Raw genomic sequence first — 17,221 nt, forward strand, 5'->3', positions numbered from 1 at the left:
GGTCAGACAAATCTTGTGAGGAAGTTGCTGCAAGGAGAGAACGCAAATGGAAGGTGGAGGAAGTGGAGTCAAGAGAAAGTTGGGTTTTTTTGTTTTTTGTGTTTTTTCATAATATCTGAAAAATAATGGCATGTTTATATGGTGGTAGAAATAAAAACTACAGAGAAGAAAAGGAAACAAATGCTTCTGCATGTTCTTGAATCATGGAGAAGGATTGTGGACTACACTATAGCAAGAAGGATTTAGATAGGAGCTCAGATGGTTCATCTATGGAAGAAATGGGAAGAAAGAGCATGAGGGAGTGCACACTGATAGTTGCACGTGTGACACTGGGAGTTGTTTTCTGACTGCTTTAATCTTTTCGGTAAAATAGAGTCCAAGGTTATCAGCTAAGAGCACAAAGGTGGAGGTATTGAGGATTCAAGAAAAAAGGAAAAGTTTTGAGATAATCACTTGAGGAGTGTGACAGTGAGCAGAATAGGAATCCAGAATATGACTGCCTGGTAGTATTAAATAACTACTTGAAATTTGTGGTTATCAATTACAGTGAAACCAGCATAGTTATGAATTTTTTCTCGCTGTGTTCAGATGCACAGCTGTAGGTACAAAAGAAGCTGGTTTGAATTTAACCAGAGCTGAGATTTTGCTAAGCTATGATGAATTGAACAAGGGCAGAGGAATCCAGGGTATGTAGGAGTGGCTATAATGATTTGCCATGGAATTTTAACGAAATAAGGAAAGGACTGTGGGCATCCAGGAGAAGAGGGGCAGTTAAACGGGGGTCAGATTGAATGGCATAATTCATTAGTAGAATGTATGGGGCTGAAAGATTATTGAGGTCAGAGTAGTTGAGTGAGTGGACTGGAAAGGGAGGAAGTAATGGTGAAATGCGTAGATTTGAGATTAAATATTTTAAAAGATACATGAAGAATATACAGTTCAAAAGGAATTATTCAAGGTAACTGGAGAAGTCAGACATGGACTCACACAAATTACAGACATGATTTCTCTAAATATAGCTCAAAGAAGACCTTGAAAGGCAATCAAAATAAACAAATGGGTCTATGTCAAACTAAAAAGCTTCTGCACAGCAGAGGAAACCATCAACAAAACTAAAAGACAACCTAACAATTTGTAGAAGATATTTGCAAATCACACATCTGATAAGGAGTTAATATTCAAAATATATAAAGAACTCACACAACTGAACAACCAAAAAAGAAACAACCCAATTAAAAAATGGGCAGAGGATCTGAACAAATATTTTTCCAAAGAAGACATACAGATGGCCAATAGGCACATGAAAAGATGTTCAACATCACTAATTATTAGGGAAATGCAACTTAAAACTACAACAAAGTATTACCTCACATCCATCAGAATGCCTGTTATTAAAAAGATAAGAATAACAAGTATTGGAATGGAGTTGGAGAAAAGGGAACCCTTGTAAAACTGCTGGTAGGAATGGAAACTGGTGTAGCCACTATGGAAAGCAGTATAGAGATTCCTCAAAGAATAAAGAATAGAATTACCACATGATCCAGCTATTCCACTTCTGGGTATTTATCCAAAGACCACAAAAACATTAATTCACAAAGATATATGCATCCCTATGTTCATTGCAGCATTGTTCACAATAGCCATGACTTGGAAACAACCTAAGTGCTCATCAACAGATGCATGGATAAAGAAGATGAGATACATATAGTGTATATATATAGTGTGGTATATATAGGCAATGGAATACTACTCAGTCATAAAAAAGGATGAAATCTTGCAATTTGCAATAACATGGATGGACCTCGAGGGCCTTATGCTAAGCAAAATAAAACAGATGGAAAAGCCAAATGCCTTTTGATTTCACACATATGTGGAAGATGAAACAACAACAATAACAAACACATAGATACAAAGATTAGATTCGTGGTTACCAGAGGGGAAGGGGAAAGGGACAAGAGTAAAAGGGGTAAAAGGGCACAAGAGCATAGTGATGGATGTCAACTAAACTTTGAGTGGTGAACACGATGTAGTCTACACAAATCGAAATATAATTATGTATGCCTGAAATTTATATAATGTCATAAACCAATGTTACTTCAAGTAAAAGTTAAGAAGAAAAAAAAAAAGAAAGACAATCTAAAGAAAAGGAAGAGAAAAAATAAAAACATTTCAGAGGTGAGAGCCATTTGGAGAATGAACACCCAATACAACTAATGGTCAGATACATGGACAAAGCAGAGAAAATCATACACAATGAAATGATTAAAAAATTATAATATAAACATTGTTAAAAAGATAATAGGAGATATAGAATATCCAGCATATGTATAATATGTAGAAAAGTAAATATATTCAATTCAAAGACAAAAAAAAATTAACATGAGTATTCAAGTAGAAAAAAGTCATGTCACTTGTAAGGAGACAAAAACATCTAGTTGGCCAGAGATTTTTCTGCAGGAAAACTCAATGTCAGAAACTCTGGAACCACATCCACCAAGTTCTAAAGGTTCTATAGTCTCAGATTTTTATACCTAATAAAGTTATTCTTGAATTGAAAGAGAACAGTTTCTCAAATGTGCAAGAAATTAGGGACTACAGACATGAAGAGCCCTTCCTGATAAAATAAAGAATTACTGGAAAATAAAATTCACCCAACAAAATAATTAATAAAGATTAAACTCAAGGACAGAAAAGACTAAAGATATTTGCTTATCATTGACTCCATCAATATACAATAAAGTATAAACAGCTATGGATATTTGGGTTTCAGATCAGAATGCAAATTTTGTAATCCTTTAATATATAAAAATAATAATATTACCAACAAATATGTATGAGAGGAGGAGAGGTGGGAAGAAGTATAAAAATGATAAAATTTCTCATCTTGTCTATTAATAAATCAAGAGATATAATCTGAAATTGAAATATGTAGCTAAAAATGGACTATTACTCCAATTTCTAAATCTTTTAACATATTTTTTTCTGAAGTGTAAAAGATTCTTTTAGGAATTAGCATTTCCTGTGTTGAAGAATCCAAAAAAACCTCATTTCACATTATTTTATTAAATTCAAGCACAATTAACCTGAATATTAGCATTTTTAAATGACATCCAATATTGTCTTTCTATTTTCATCTAACTTTTCATCAACAGAGAGAGAGAGAAACAGACTTTTTACCTGACATGCTTTTCACCAAATGTTAATAATGATTTGGGAAGATTATTAGGATTTGGGATTTTTTTTTTAATGTCTTCTTTCTAGGTCATGAATTTTTGTGAGCATATATGCATTTTATATGAATTTAGTGAGCTTGTATGCATTTTATTTTAAAAATGGTACTTTTTAAAAGACTAAAATAAAGCAAGCACCTTCTTCCATATAACCTAAAATTTTAGAGTAATGTGAAACTATCTTAGGCCTCTCAAGATGAGCGATCCTGAGTAATCGGAACTATACAGAATAAACCTATTAAAATGGAAGAGCGAAATACTCAGTGTTTGAAGGAATATTGAGAAACTGGCATTCTTATATACTGCTAACAAAAATTTTAGCAAAATTTTTCTTGTCATAAAAGTTTTAGTGCTTCAGTCTCTCAATTTCCCATGAAATATATTTAGTTATGTATTTAGCCACCTTTCTCTGTAGCTATATATCTAGGAGAAATATGAAAATACTTCAAACTTTCGGGAGAGGTTATCTCTGGATGGTGAAGCTATCTTTACATTTTTTTCCATCTGTAGTTTTTCAATATCCTACATTAATATGAAATACCATATATTTCAATTCTAAGATGCACATATTTTCACATCCCTGAAATCAAGACAAGTCATAAAATCAGTAGTATCTTAGATTCAATGAAATGTGGTAATTTTGTAACTGAAATATTAGACTATTTAAAATAAAACAGGGATGATGATTAAAGAGACTTTACAGAGGATAACTTGTCTATGTACCTTAGAATTGACTCAGAGAGTTCCAAAGATTAGTAAGGAGAAGGTAACAACTTGGCTGTAGCTGAGGTTGTTTTCATGTAGGCTCAAACAAATGTAAGCAGGAGGGACACGTTCAGTAGGAATGAAATTGTTTACCATAATAGGCAAGATGAGAAAAGTGAGGATTTTGAACAGAAACAAAAAAAATACCCCAAACACCTTTTCTGCAGCACTCCGTTTGAATTGGAGTGAGACACTATGAGAAAGAGCTTGAAGACTGAGCAGCGTCAGAATGAAATTGAACAGGCACTGGGGAAAGTCTGGATGACCATACTCTCTGAATGGGGTCTGTTTGTGAAATGATTTGTTCTTGAAATGCAACCAATTTTGAACCTGTTTCTTGCCCTGTAGAACTGAATGTATTTTACTTGCAAATTTGATAAATGTAATTTCCATGGTTCTCACATGAATATAAAAAATAATCATACATTCAATTAAAGGTGACCCTACCCTCTTTTCTTGCTTAATCTCTACCATTTTTAATTTCATCCACAACCTTCTCCCCAAATGCTTATACACTTTGGGTTTGTACCCTTCCCTTGATTATGTCATATGTAGAATTTATTCCAATAACGTGTTTCCCTTGCCCTTAGAACAGATTCTTATGACACAAACACAAATAAGTGAGACACAGGAAATGATCTTCTTCCCCAGAATACTGAGTTACTGTTTAACAGGATTTTTAAATAATCATGAATAGTGTCAAGGCTTAGATAATTTTTAATCTGTATGAGAATCTCTCATACCAAGGGGAATTTTGGTACCTAAATGCACTGCATACACTTATTTTCAGTTTCATTTTCCAAAAACGTTAAGTGAAGATTTTTAAGAAATTGCCTTACCCAGCAAGTTTGATGGCATGTGTCCGAAGCTTTCGATACTTTTCTGGTTCTTCATGTGTGCTGGTAACATGTCTATATATCCCTTTCTTATAATGGAAGAAATCATCGTGGACTTGCATTATGGCTAAAATAAAATCCAAGAAGACAAATGGCATGGTTTTAAACAGTTATCTTTTAAAACCTCCAGAAAGCCTCTCAGAACACTCGGTTGGTAAATTGCCAGGAGTAGAATCTAAGAAGGAATTTTGCAATTCGGTCTAATTTTCTTTCCTACTAATTTAATTGACTGCAATATTTTCTTGTTCTCTTATAAAAACACCCTTAGTTATTTTGAATATCACTTAAGTACACAATATACCTTTAAATGGCCATCTATTCTAAATTGACAGAAGCACTATTACCAGGAACGGAGCCCCTTGCCACAAAGACCCGCTACACTTGGCTAGTGATTGCTATTTCTCCATTAACCTTGGGCTTCACCACAAGCCTCTTAAAATTCCAATTAAGCTACTTGCAGACAGTGAACCTAGCAAACTGGGCTTACAGTAATTGTCCTTAATCCTTAGAAGTAAATGCAAACCTTCCCTTGGTGAGTTTGAATAAAAAGCAAACCCTTGGCAAAGGAATACTCTGACAAGATTTCATCCTTTCAGCTCTGCAGAGCTAAGCCAATGTTGTATTCTTTAGAAAGTAAGAGTTTATACTTTATAAAGCTCTCTATTCCCTCACCCAGATTTCTTCTTTTCTGCATTGTGTGCTGCTTTGTTGAAGGGCTTGGGCAATTCAGGGTGAAGACTCTAAACTCTTCCAGAAGACGTGAAGTGAAAATATTTTTAACTGGGACTAGATAAGTATACCTTGACAACTGCATGCAGTGCTTGTCTATCTTAGTTTGATATGCATTTTAAATAAAATAAGAACTAAGGTCACTAGCATTTGATAGATCCTAAAATGAAGTTCCTACTCCAAAATCAAATATGACTTTTAATATTCCACGTCTTATTTCATTTTGTAGTATTCCATGTCTTTTCTGATGCTGCTCAAATATACTCAAAAGAGGTTAAATCTTCTTTAGCTACTTTAAAACACATTCCCATGGGATTTTAAGAATTTATATAACTGTACTCTATGCAGATCTTGGCTTTTGTTCTCTCTCCAGCACCTAAACTTATTTTTAATTCCATAGATTTCAGAAGAATGCACACACTGTTGTTTATTCAGCGTTCTATTGCCTTTTACATTCCTTTGTACTGAAAGAGGAGGAAAATGCTGTATGTTAGCCCAGGCAACAACGTGCAAACAATCACGTTGCATTGACAGCAAGATGAGTCAACCAGCACTTATAAAAATGTGAAGACATCACTACTGGTTTTTCTCTTCTACAGAACTGTTGGCTCCTTTAGCTCTTCTCTGCTCTCTCTAAGCACCGTGAATAAAATATACTCTTCATTGCTGAAAAACTGCCAACTAAAGGAACATGAGGGAGACGCCATCACAACTAACTTGAAGGTGGCTCCTTCCTTCAATTGCTGATAGCAGAACAGACTTGAGGAACCCATAAAAACGTGGCCATATAGGCTACTGTAGTGCAATCTTACTTTTGAGAAACTGCAGCCAACTTATTACTCAGAACTCTAACAGGCATGAGGGCAGGCTGGAGCAACGTTGCTCAGAGCTCTCTTTCTGACAGCTCAACTAGCAGGAGACAGATTCTCAACAAACATTTCTTAGATAGATGCTGAATAATTTGGATTTCAACAGCATTATTTTCTAATTTTATCTCTTTATTTTTGATTCATTTTATGAATTCATGAACATCTAAGTATTTGACCATAAAATAAACCTAAATTGCTCTCCATTTTGAATAATTTTGATCCAAATATCTTTTGACTGATTAAAGAAACTTGAAACACTAACACAAAAGATTTGAAGATGCAGAGAGGTTCGATAACTTGCCCAAGGTCATTTAAGTAGGAGATGCCAAAGTTGGAATTTTGAATTCAGCCTTGAGTTCAAATGCCTGTGCTATTTGTCACATAAAGTCCACTTAATGAATCACAGATTTAAATTACACATGAATTCCTCGCTCTTATAACAGCCAAACAAAAATCACACAACTGTAAGGAGAAAAAAAAAATCTCTTCTTTGTTTCAGGTTTCGTGTAAGTTCCTCAGATTTTTAAAATTAAATTCGGGGCATGTTTAGTATAAGCTTTGCTTTCTCATAAATGTTAGGTAGTGATAACGACCAATAAAATTTCTTCCAACACAGTTTTTAAATCCACGGTTTCTCTAGATGTTGAGCCAATACTAGTTAGGTCTGTCTTCAGAAAAACAAAACAAACACTGGTCAATAGTTCTTTAGGTATATATCAAATGCTTGAAATTTAATTTTGGTTTATTTAAATTTATTTGGTTGATTTGAATTTATTTGGCTTATTCCACTGCATTGATAATATATTTTGGGCATTTCAGTGTTCACAACCAGAATTTCCATTTAGGCATCACTGGATTTGCTCTTCCCTGGACTTCAAGGCAATGTTTAGTACAGGGAATACATGCTCTGGACTGATCTTTATCCAGGCCATTGGTGCAAAATACAATTCAATAAGTCAGCAGAGAAACTATGTATCAGAGATGATATCTTAAAAATCAAAGTCAATATACAGTAAGCCAGTATATTATTTTCTTATTTACTGCTAGTTTACTATCCATAATAAATTTACAAAACTGATCAAAATAGAAAGCCCTTTATACAACACAAAAATCATACTGGCTTATTTGATTTATTCTGAGCTTATAGGAAAAGGAAAATATCTACTTTGTTTCTACTGCTAAACTTTGATTTTTTTTTCAATCCATTACCTAATTCCTTTAACTGAAGATGAGAAAATTTCTAACACTGTGTATGATTCTTTTTTTTTTTTTAAATTGGCACCTGAGTTAACAACTGTTGCCAATCTTCTTTTTTTTCTGCTTTTTCTTGCCAAATCCACCAGTACATAGTTGCATATTTTAGTTGTGGGTCCTTCTAGTTGTGGCATGTGGGATGCCGCCTCAGCATGGCCGGATGGGTGGTGCCATGTTCACGCCCAGGATCTGAACTAGTGAAACCCCGGGCTGCCAAAGTGGAGCAAACGAACTTAACCACTCCACCACGGGGGCGGCTCTTATGTATAATTCTTAAATATGACTGAACAATTAAATGAGCTCCATCAGTTAGCATTTCATATTTGAAATTTATGAATGAGTCTATGTTCTTAAGATAAAAAGGAACCTAATGAAGTTATTAGGTGAGCATATCTCCCATTATTGCACTAATCTTAGAACTATTGAATCTTACAAATACTCTAAAAGTCAAAATTTTCTCTCCTTTATTATGCTCCATTTTTGTGAGCTAAAATGTAATGCTGTTTATTAAAGGAACAAATAAAGCACAACATTTCATTCAAGCTTACCTTGAACTGGTCCATTTTGCATGATTTCTTTCATTATCTCAGTTTCCTGGAAGGAAAAATATCAATAAGCATCATTCTTGTTATCAGAGTATAAAACTATTGTCTGGCTTATAATGTTAGGTATTGTACAATCGGTTTAGGAGTTATCAATCCAAGGTGCCTTGACCACTTGCAATTTGCTCTTAATCATGCTTTGAAATACTCACATGTGAAATGCTGCATTGATGAAGTTTGCTAAAAACAAGATGCACCCATTTATTTCATTGACTTTTACCACTGATAATTTTGGAATGGAGAGGAAATATAATGACATTTTATGGTCATAAAGAAAAAATAATGAAGTGAAAATCATTTTATTAGTGGAGATGAGTGTCAGCTCCATTCTTTTGATCACAAGACTGATTCTAGATGATTGTTTAGTGAAGTTTAGTGTAGTTTTAGCATACAAATATTTCTGTGTTGCCACCCAACATATAATGCAGGTGTTAGTAAGGAGGCAGGTCATTCATTCATTCATTCATCCATGCACATTGATCACAGGGTATATACCAGAAACTAGGTAGAAACAAACATTAACCCTGAACCTACCCTCAAGGTATTTACATTTTGGTGGAGTAGACAGACAGTAACACTACTAATTGCATTACGATATGATAAATTCAATTACAGAGACAAGCACAAAGTACCACGGATGCAAACAAGAAAGGAAAATTAATTCTGCCTAGGAGTCAAGAAAATTTCACAGACAAGATGAAGTTCTGACCTGGGCCTTGACACATATGTGGGATTTTACCAGTGGAAATAGGTTGGGATAAGAATCTGTGTCAGAGGAATCTGGCTAAGTAGAGAAGCATGAAAGGACATGGTGTATATAGGGAGCAGACGGTAGTCATATGTATCAGGACATTGTGGGCAGGTGGAGGGGGTAGATGCTGGCAGGACATGAGGCTGTAAAAGCATTTGGCCAGATCCAAATCACGAAAGGCCTGTATGTCACAGTAAGAATACTGGACTGTTTTCTGCAGGTAATTGGAAGCCACAAAAAGTTCAGATATTCTGAAAGTGAGAAGACCCGAGGGTAACACCGATCTGATGAAGGAAAATTTGCCTAGGCTTTTAATATGACAAACTAGAATCCAAAGGAGTCATTTTCCCATTATGGCAATGTCTGTTTCAATTATTTTGTGGAATAAAGCAAAGGATTGACAAAATGACCTACTAACACAAGAAAACTCAGTGAAAAAGGGGTTTTTTAGCTTTTATTTATCAAATATATATATATAAATATATATACAAAACATAATTTTAAATTCTATTTCTGTGGGCATTTTCAAATTTAAACCAATCGCTTATTCTGCTAATCTTACAAAGATCAGAAATCATACCAAAACTGAAGTCTTTAATGGACACTTTAAGAATATCAAAAAATTATACCTGGCAACATAGCATTATTTTAGAATATAATAGTTTTAAGTAGTTTTTAAATAGGTAGTTTTAATAACAGCACAGCTGCATATTTTTTACAAAGTCAACCATTGTTAACTCTTGTCATTTAGACTTACATTGGAAGAGACTCTGTATGGAGGAGAACACTGGTAGATCCTATTAGATTTCTCGATGTTGTTGGGACATGGCTTTGTGGCATGCCGTTTGCCCCGCCCATCAGACCTACTTGCCATGGCACAGTCATTATTGGTAGCATTTTGGTCCTTGAAAAGTGGATAACATGCATGGGATACCAGTCTATGAGGAATAAGCAGAGAAGTAAAGGTAATACTTAGGAAAATGCCATAATATCTTATGTATATGTAATTTTACTGAATTAAACATTCACAAATTATTCTGGTTACTTATATGAGTAACCTTCAAAATGTTGACTGACTCCAACAAGTAGTTCAATGACATTACACTCCCTGCCCCCTACTTATTTCTTCATTACAATTTTAATAATCCTGCTTCAATCCACTTTAATAAATAATTCTACCTACAGTGTAGAATTTCCTTAAGATGAAAAGTGACCATCAATCAAATCTGTGTTAATGTTAGCAGGGGAAGGACTCCTGCATTCTGCAGCTATAATTATAAAGTAGAAGAGCCAAATTTGATGTGAAAAAGACAATAAATTTTACTATACCCAGATAGAGGGTTCTGAAAAATTATTTAAGTTTTAGAATTAAGGGTGTTTTTTTCCCTTTTATTAAGTTATAGATATCTTCTCATAAGCTTTCAATTATTATATGTTTGTACTTCATGATGTTTTGGGAGAAATGGTATACACTAATATAATACTAACAGTTAAACTAGAAAGCTATCAGATGTATACATTATACAAAAAGTAAAGAGAATAATTTTGATTTCTGATTCTGAAACTGAACATAGAAAAGTACAAATGATTTGGCTCCAAATCTAACATAATTCATTGAATATAGAAGCATATATAAAGAAAATAAAACAATGGAATTGGTTTCATTGATATTGAATGTTGAACGGGCCATTGACGTATCCAATAAGATTCGTTCAAGAAAGATCAATAGTGTCCAACAGAGTAAGAGAATCTGAATAAGGAGCATGATGAAAGCAAAGCCATTCAAAACACTAAACACTTCAAAAAAAAAGTCTTGCATTAAATATGTTGCTTTGGGATAATTTGTATTGCAAACTGAATTGTGTGTCTCCCTCCACCCCCCAATTCATACATTGAAGCCTTAACTCCCAAAGTAATGGCAATTGAAGACAGGGCCTTTGGGAGATAATTAGCTTTAAATGTGATCTTGAGGGTGGCGCCCTCATGATGACATGAGTGCCCTTATGAGAAGAGGAAACTAGAGCCCTCTCTCTGCCTGTGAGGACACAGAGAGAAGGCAAGCCAGGAAAAGGGCTCTCATCAGGAACCGAATTGGCTAACACCTTGATCTTGTTCTTCTCAGCCTCCAGAACTGTGAGAAATCAGTGCCTATTGCTCGAGCCACCCAGTCTTTGGTATTTTGTTATGTTAACCAGAGCAGACTAACACAATGAGATTTAATTGGGTCTTAATAATTTATATTTTTAAGCTTCTAAAGGGCTTTAATTTTTATCATTGCACAAAACAGAAGCCAATGAATCACTATTACACCAGGAAAGTATCAGCCCAAGTGATTCTTTCTAAGCACCACCTTATTAGGCAAAAACTTGTGAAAAAAAGTTTTTAAGAAACGTATTGCCACCCATCAATATCTGACACTCACTCTTTCATACTATCTAACCATTCTATAGGAGACCCCCAGCACTCAGTGGATTAGAGCAATATTTATGTATACTACTAGTTATCTTCTGCAGCTTCCTTAGCTGAATAACTCAGCTGTTAAGTAGATTAGCTCTTATAACAGACACAAGGATGTGCGCCTATCAGAGAGTGTCCTACGTGAGAGTAAGGAAATGTAACTTGCCTTTTCTCATCAGACGGGATGGGGACAATTAAGGATATTGATGAGCGGAGGCACCTATAAATTACTTCTTTATTTTACTCATCTTAATCTAATTTTAGCTGTCTTTATCTGTTCATCTATCTGAGTTACTGAAAGACTCAACAAGGGTTCAGCAACATTAATTACTCTATTCCCTCCATGGGAACTCAGTAGAACTATCTGGCTCAGAGAACAAGAGGACAATGCGTAGTTGAGTCTTCCTATTAATTTAGCTGGGAATGTATATGTTCTTCAAATAATTGTTTCCAATAGTTTATAATCTCAGTAGATACTAAATATAGTATATATTTAAATACAGTATACATTTATACAGATGTAGCATATATTTGTAGATTTTTTCGTAAAAATCTTGAAATATATATTTTTTTCCTTATTCTAACCCTAGTAGCAGTCATAAGAATCCTAGAAACACGTGTTTGGCAGCTATTTACCCACGTTTTCTCAGGTACCACCAAGCCCTATCGATGCTTCCACTGTTGCATCCATGACGGTTCTTGGCACAGCAAGAGATCAAATTCTGAGGAGACAGATTGGCTGTGAATCGACCGTTGGACTGAATTGCTATTCGGTCAGCAGCCACACCTGTTTCAAATAGAATATTGATTAATATTCAAATGGTACATGGTATTTCTAATAATTCACATAGCCCTTTTTGTTTGAACCCTAAACTAGTCTTCAAACCTTTATGCAATCTCAAATGAAGGCCAAATGTCGTTAATATATATATGTATTCCAACAAGTTCAACTGTGTCATAATTTCAGTCATAACTTTTGTCTGATTTTGGTATTGCTCTATTGTCTTAGCAACTTCAAAGATGCTTCTAGTTCCTTGTTCCTTTCACGTTCCGTATATTCATGAATTCTTCATTAAGAAATCTATCAAGTGAAAGTCCTTGAGGGCAAAAGCCATATCTTACTTACTTTTGTATTTCCTGCACCTAGAACAATGTCTTACATATAGTCATGGGTAAATATGTATTTTTTGAAATGAATGTAACTAAAGTAAGGAAACCATAAAAACTGATGACAGAAATATTCATTGGAAATTCATCCATGTTAATCTGGTATAGTGGAATAAATCGAGTTCTTGGTTTTTAAACCCGTATGTAGTTTCACTACTCAGGAGACCATTCTTAAGCTAATCCAGGCTGATATGAATCTATCTTACAAAATATCTAAAAGCCACATGGCATACTTTTATGTTTATAATCGTCTTGAAAATTAGGATCTTAATCTGATTAGAGTAGACATGGAATTCATCTTGTTTTATACATATGTGTAAATTTATATACATATATAAATTCATCTTGCTATATATATATGTGTGTGTGTGTGTATTATATATATATATATATATATATATATATATCAGTTTGTTCCTTTCTCCAACACACATCTATCGACCACCTACTAGTAAACAGGCGTTACACTAAGCACTAGAAATGACAATGATAAACAAGAAACAAGAGAGTCATAATTCTGCCCCTCTATAGTAGTAGACTAGAGAAACTAATCAACCAGTAGCAGAAAATTATACGTGTTATCATTTTGATCATGCTACCGTGATAAACTAATATGAGTGATCAGATTACGAGGAAATTGGGGTGGATGAAATTTTGGTACAGATTTTTTTTTGTTGGATACCTGGAATAAATCTCATTCTTGATGTTTAATCTTTTACTCAGTTTTAATTAAAGACAACAAAGTCATAACCTTTCTTCTATCCATCCAATTTTCTCAGAAGATATAATTTTTCCTGATCAAAATTGTCTGGCTGCTAATTTAAAATTATTCTAAAATAATTCATTTTAATATAATGCATTTACAAATGTATTTTTGTATATACATGTTTTTTATGTAACTACTTCATACATAAAAGTTTGTAGTGCAAATGCTGTCACATTTTACACACTCAGCATGTGTTGTGTCTATAACCTCCTACTTCCTTCTCAATTCTCATCTATTATTCTGCTGGATATATTTCTCAGGAGCAAGTGATACTATACCACCACCTCTGCTATTCTCAAGAAAATCATTTCTTATGTATTTCATAAAAGAAAAGAGAAATTCCTTGATTCCTTGCTTTGACTTTCGATATAAGGGTTCAGAATCAAATATAAGTTTTTCAAATGCTAGTGTAACTATTTCTTGGTTCAGAAAATACTTTTATAATGGAGAAAAAATAATAGTCAAAGAGTCAGTACCCTGGCTTCCAGGATCATTTCTGAGACTTCTTGGCTTTTGGCTTTGAGTAAGTCACTTCCTCTATTTGTATCTCTTTCATAAAACCAAAGGCTTGAAAATGGTGACCTTTACGATCCATACCAGCCCATGAATCCGAAGATTTCACCTAAAGCATAAGTGTTTTGAATTCTAATGGTATACAATATGTTGCTCTTATACAGATATTTCTGAACCTCAGTGAAGGTTTAATCCAAATTCACTTGAAATCCTTAGGAAAGGTCAGAAGATTTAAGAATGACTCAGTTCAGCAAAATTGTTTTCCACTCTCTTTTTGAAAACTTTCATTGGGCTTTACCTCTGAGACACGCTTTATTACTTTCCCTGCTTACTTTATTCTATCTCCAAGTTTGCTCTGTGGCTTGTATCACTCCCACCATTCCAAACTCCTTCACTTCTTCAGCTCCCGACATCTTGCTTGAATTTTATTTGGCTGCATAACTATTTTTTATGTCTGGGTATATTTTTTAAATGTCCTATTTATTTTGTAACTTTTAGCTTCTTTCAAAGACAATTTGTCTTATTTAAACTACTATTTCCTGACACAGTTTTCTAGATCTTTAAGAGAATCTAGTTTATTCTTTTCTTTACTTAACACACTCAGAAAAATAACATCGGCCTGATTTGCCATACTGAGTACCCAGGATACAAAACTGTGTCCTCTGAAACCACAAAAGTGTTGAAAACCTGCTCTCTGGTGTCTTGGTGAATGAGCTAGGGGACAAATCCAGACTTAGCCCTGTGCTGAGGCCATCTGTGGGGCTGTGACCTGGGGACACCAAAATGCACCATCCAAATCAGCCTAGCAAGTTCCTCTCAGTATTTTACCACTAACGCCTTTCCTTAGACATCTTCAGAAATACTGGTCCAACTTTAAGTTTAGGATAAAATTCTTGCATCACCCAGGAGGGCTAACATGTTAACTGCATGAACATAAAATGACAAACAATTTTTCTAATTAAATCTCTGTCCACCTGTCTGAAACAGGACTTAGAGAGGTCCCCACGTGGATCCCTAATGCATTGAGGACAAACATCAGATAGCCAGAGAGCATATGCTGAGGGAGTAGGCAGTAGTATAGAGTTAACGGATGGAGCCACTCCAGAGGTGAGCTTAGCCAACATTATGGTTCTGCCAAAGGCATCACTTTTAGAACAAACTAGCTGATGTTATGAGGTTATGATGGGTAGACAAAGACATCAGCACTTTTCTGTTCCAGGGAGTGTGACCCTTCAGAGCTGGCTTTTCCCAGAGCCTATGTACTAATTTCACAATGCTTTCAGTGCTCACACTGTTTTTGAGCACTCTTGGAATGACCTTCACAGCCTAGAGCACGGGTGTATGAAGGTCTTTGCTAGTAGCCAATCAACATCACGTTCGGTTTAATTTAATTGCTGGAGTGCAACCAAACTCTGGAGGATAATTTGGAGATCAAATTTTGGTCCAGTATCTGAGCGTCGGTTTACTGGGCTTGTGCACTTATACGAAAGTAGCTATAAAAGAGGTATTCCTTACAGTTTTGAAGTAACAGCAACACTCTTTGGAAGTTACTCTTAGGAAAAGATCAGTTATATCACATCAGACTCAGAACCTATATATTTACTTTTATTTAAAATGAGATAAAACATTTAATCCTTTATTATTTAGTTCTGAAGTCTTACTTTACATCAAATTAGTTTAATAATTAAATATATTCTTCCAAATCTTATAAAGAGAAAAGAACATAAGAATTGCATGGCTGCGTATGCATGTATTAGGATTACAGGCAATGTTGCGGATGAAAAGGAATCTTCCACTCTTCTTATCATCTGGCCTTAACTCTCCCAGGAAAAACAAATTTTCGCAATTTTTCTTTGTTGCTCTTTTGATTTACTCTCTATTTAAAATTAGACCCTAAAAATAAAGACCAATTTTCAGACTAAAACTGGATTTTTGTATAATCTTCAGGTTGTGTTCTCTGGTCAGAATAAGATTTTATTTTAATTGACCAAATGTTAACATTGAAATATTCTAAATTTAAAAACCCTTTAATCACTGTCTCGGGCTCTAGGGTCAAAGGCAAAATTTGTAAGGAAGTAATTAAAATGACTTTATTACTTGCAGTGGAAAATGCCCACGATGCAGCACAGTTTTTTTGATCCAAGGGGCCATGAGTCCATCCGGGCCACTTATAAGAAGCAATAAAAAACTCCGGAAGATCAGTTGTTGCAGGTAAAGAAGGCTACAGAAGAAAAAGAGGCATATGTGTCAGATTTTTTTCAAATGTATCCCAATAACCATTTCTATAAGAAAATGCCATGCCCTTTTATAACATTTATAATTATTTTTGAATTATTTTGTACATCTAAGTTTTCCGAATGACGTTCTTGAAAAGCATTAATTATGTAAGATTCTATTGCACTCCATGTTCAAAAATGACAGTTCAATGTGGGGAATCATAACATAATGCAAAATCATGAGAACAATGCATACAATGCTTTTTCTGGGTTACCATACAGTGCAATCATTTCAGCCAACGTTTCTGTCATCTTCCGGCAGAGTTTCGGTCATCCTTGTGAAAGACTACATGGTATTATTTAAATTCGGCCCCATAAATAATGTTCACTTTTATGTCTCCCTTATGTTGAAAATATGCATGTGATTCTGATATGACTTTAATTTTGAAATGATGCATTTGTGGCAACTATGCATTAACACACTTGGAGCCCTAAGGAACAACGTATTACATCAGCTATTAGGAAACAAAATTGGAATGAATTGGTTGACGTTTATAAAATCCTTGAAGATTAAAAAGGACTTCAAGATGTGTGTAATGCCAAAAGTGCAACATGCTAGTGTCTCAGGAGACCATGTTAAAGTCTTGACATAGTCAACTTCAGCTGCAGTCTTTCCAAGAAAGCAAATTAACAATTGTGGACAATTGCTCACATCCCTCAAAGAAAATCTAAAACACAATATTCTGCTTCTTTTCCAAACTTTTCTAAAGAGTGATAACTTTCACTTCCATAAATAATCAGGACTCCGACCAAACAAGGATTTGGTTATTAATTTTTATCACTTATGCATATGCAGACATACACACACATACCCACACACACACGTCATTTTTGAGAGTGCTTCAAAGTTTGCAAAGTGGTTTTTTTTTTAATTTTTTTTTTGCGAGGAAGACTGGCCCTGAGCTATCATCTGTGCCAATCTTCCTCTTTTTGCTTGAGGAAGATT

The 17,221-nt window shown here is 34.6% G+C and overlaps 1 protein-coding gene across 3 annotated transcripts in view; it reads right to left on the reverse strand.

The window, feature by feature from the left end:
• TINAG (tubulointerstitial nephritis antigen) overlaps positions 1-17,221 on the reverse strand; it is an 88,140-nt gene that overhangs the window by 47,911 nt on the left and 23,008 nt on the right. For all 3 annotated transcript variants that reach the window (XM_046640619.1, XM_046640618.1, XM_046640617.1), the window contains exons 5-9: positions 16,097-16,220; positions 12,190-12,340; positions 9,854-10,034; positions 8,292-8,337; positions 4,835-4,958 (exon numbers count right to left, since the gene is read on the reverse strand). In XM_046640619.1, coding sequence (XP_046496575.1) covers positions 4,835-4,958; positions 8,292-8,337; positions 9,854-10,034; positions 12,190-12,340; positions 16,097-16,220 — 626 coding nt within the window. The remainder of the gene's footprint in view (positions 1-4,834; positions 4,959-8,291; positions 8,338-9,853; positions 10,035-12,189; positions 12,341-16,096; positions 16,221-17,221) is intronic.

The sequence above is a fragment of the Equus quagga genome, chromosome 15, assembly GCF_021613505.1.
Source record: "Equus quagga isolate Etosha38 chromosome 15, UCLA_HA_Equagga_1.0, whole genome shotgun sequence".
In the NCBI taxonomy this organism is placed as follows: Eukaryota; Metazoa; Chordata; class Mammalia; order Perissodactyla; family Equidae; genus Equus; species Equus quagga.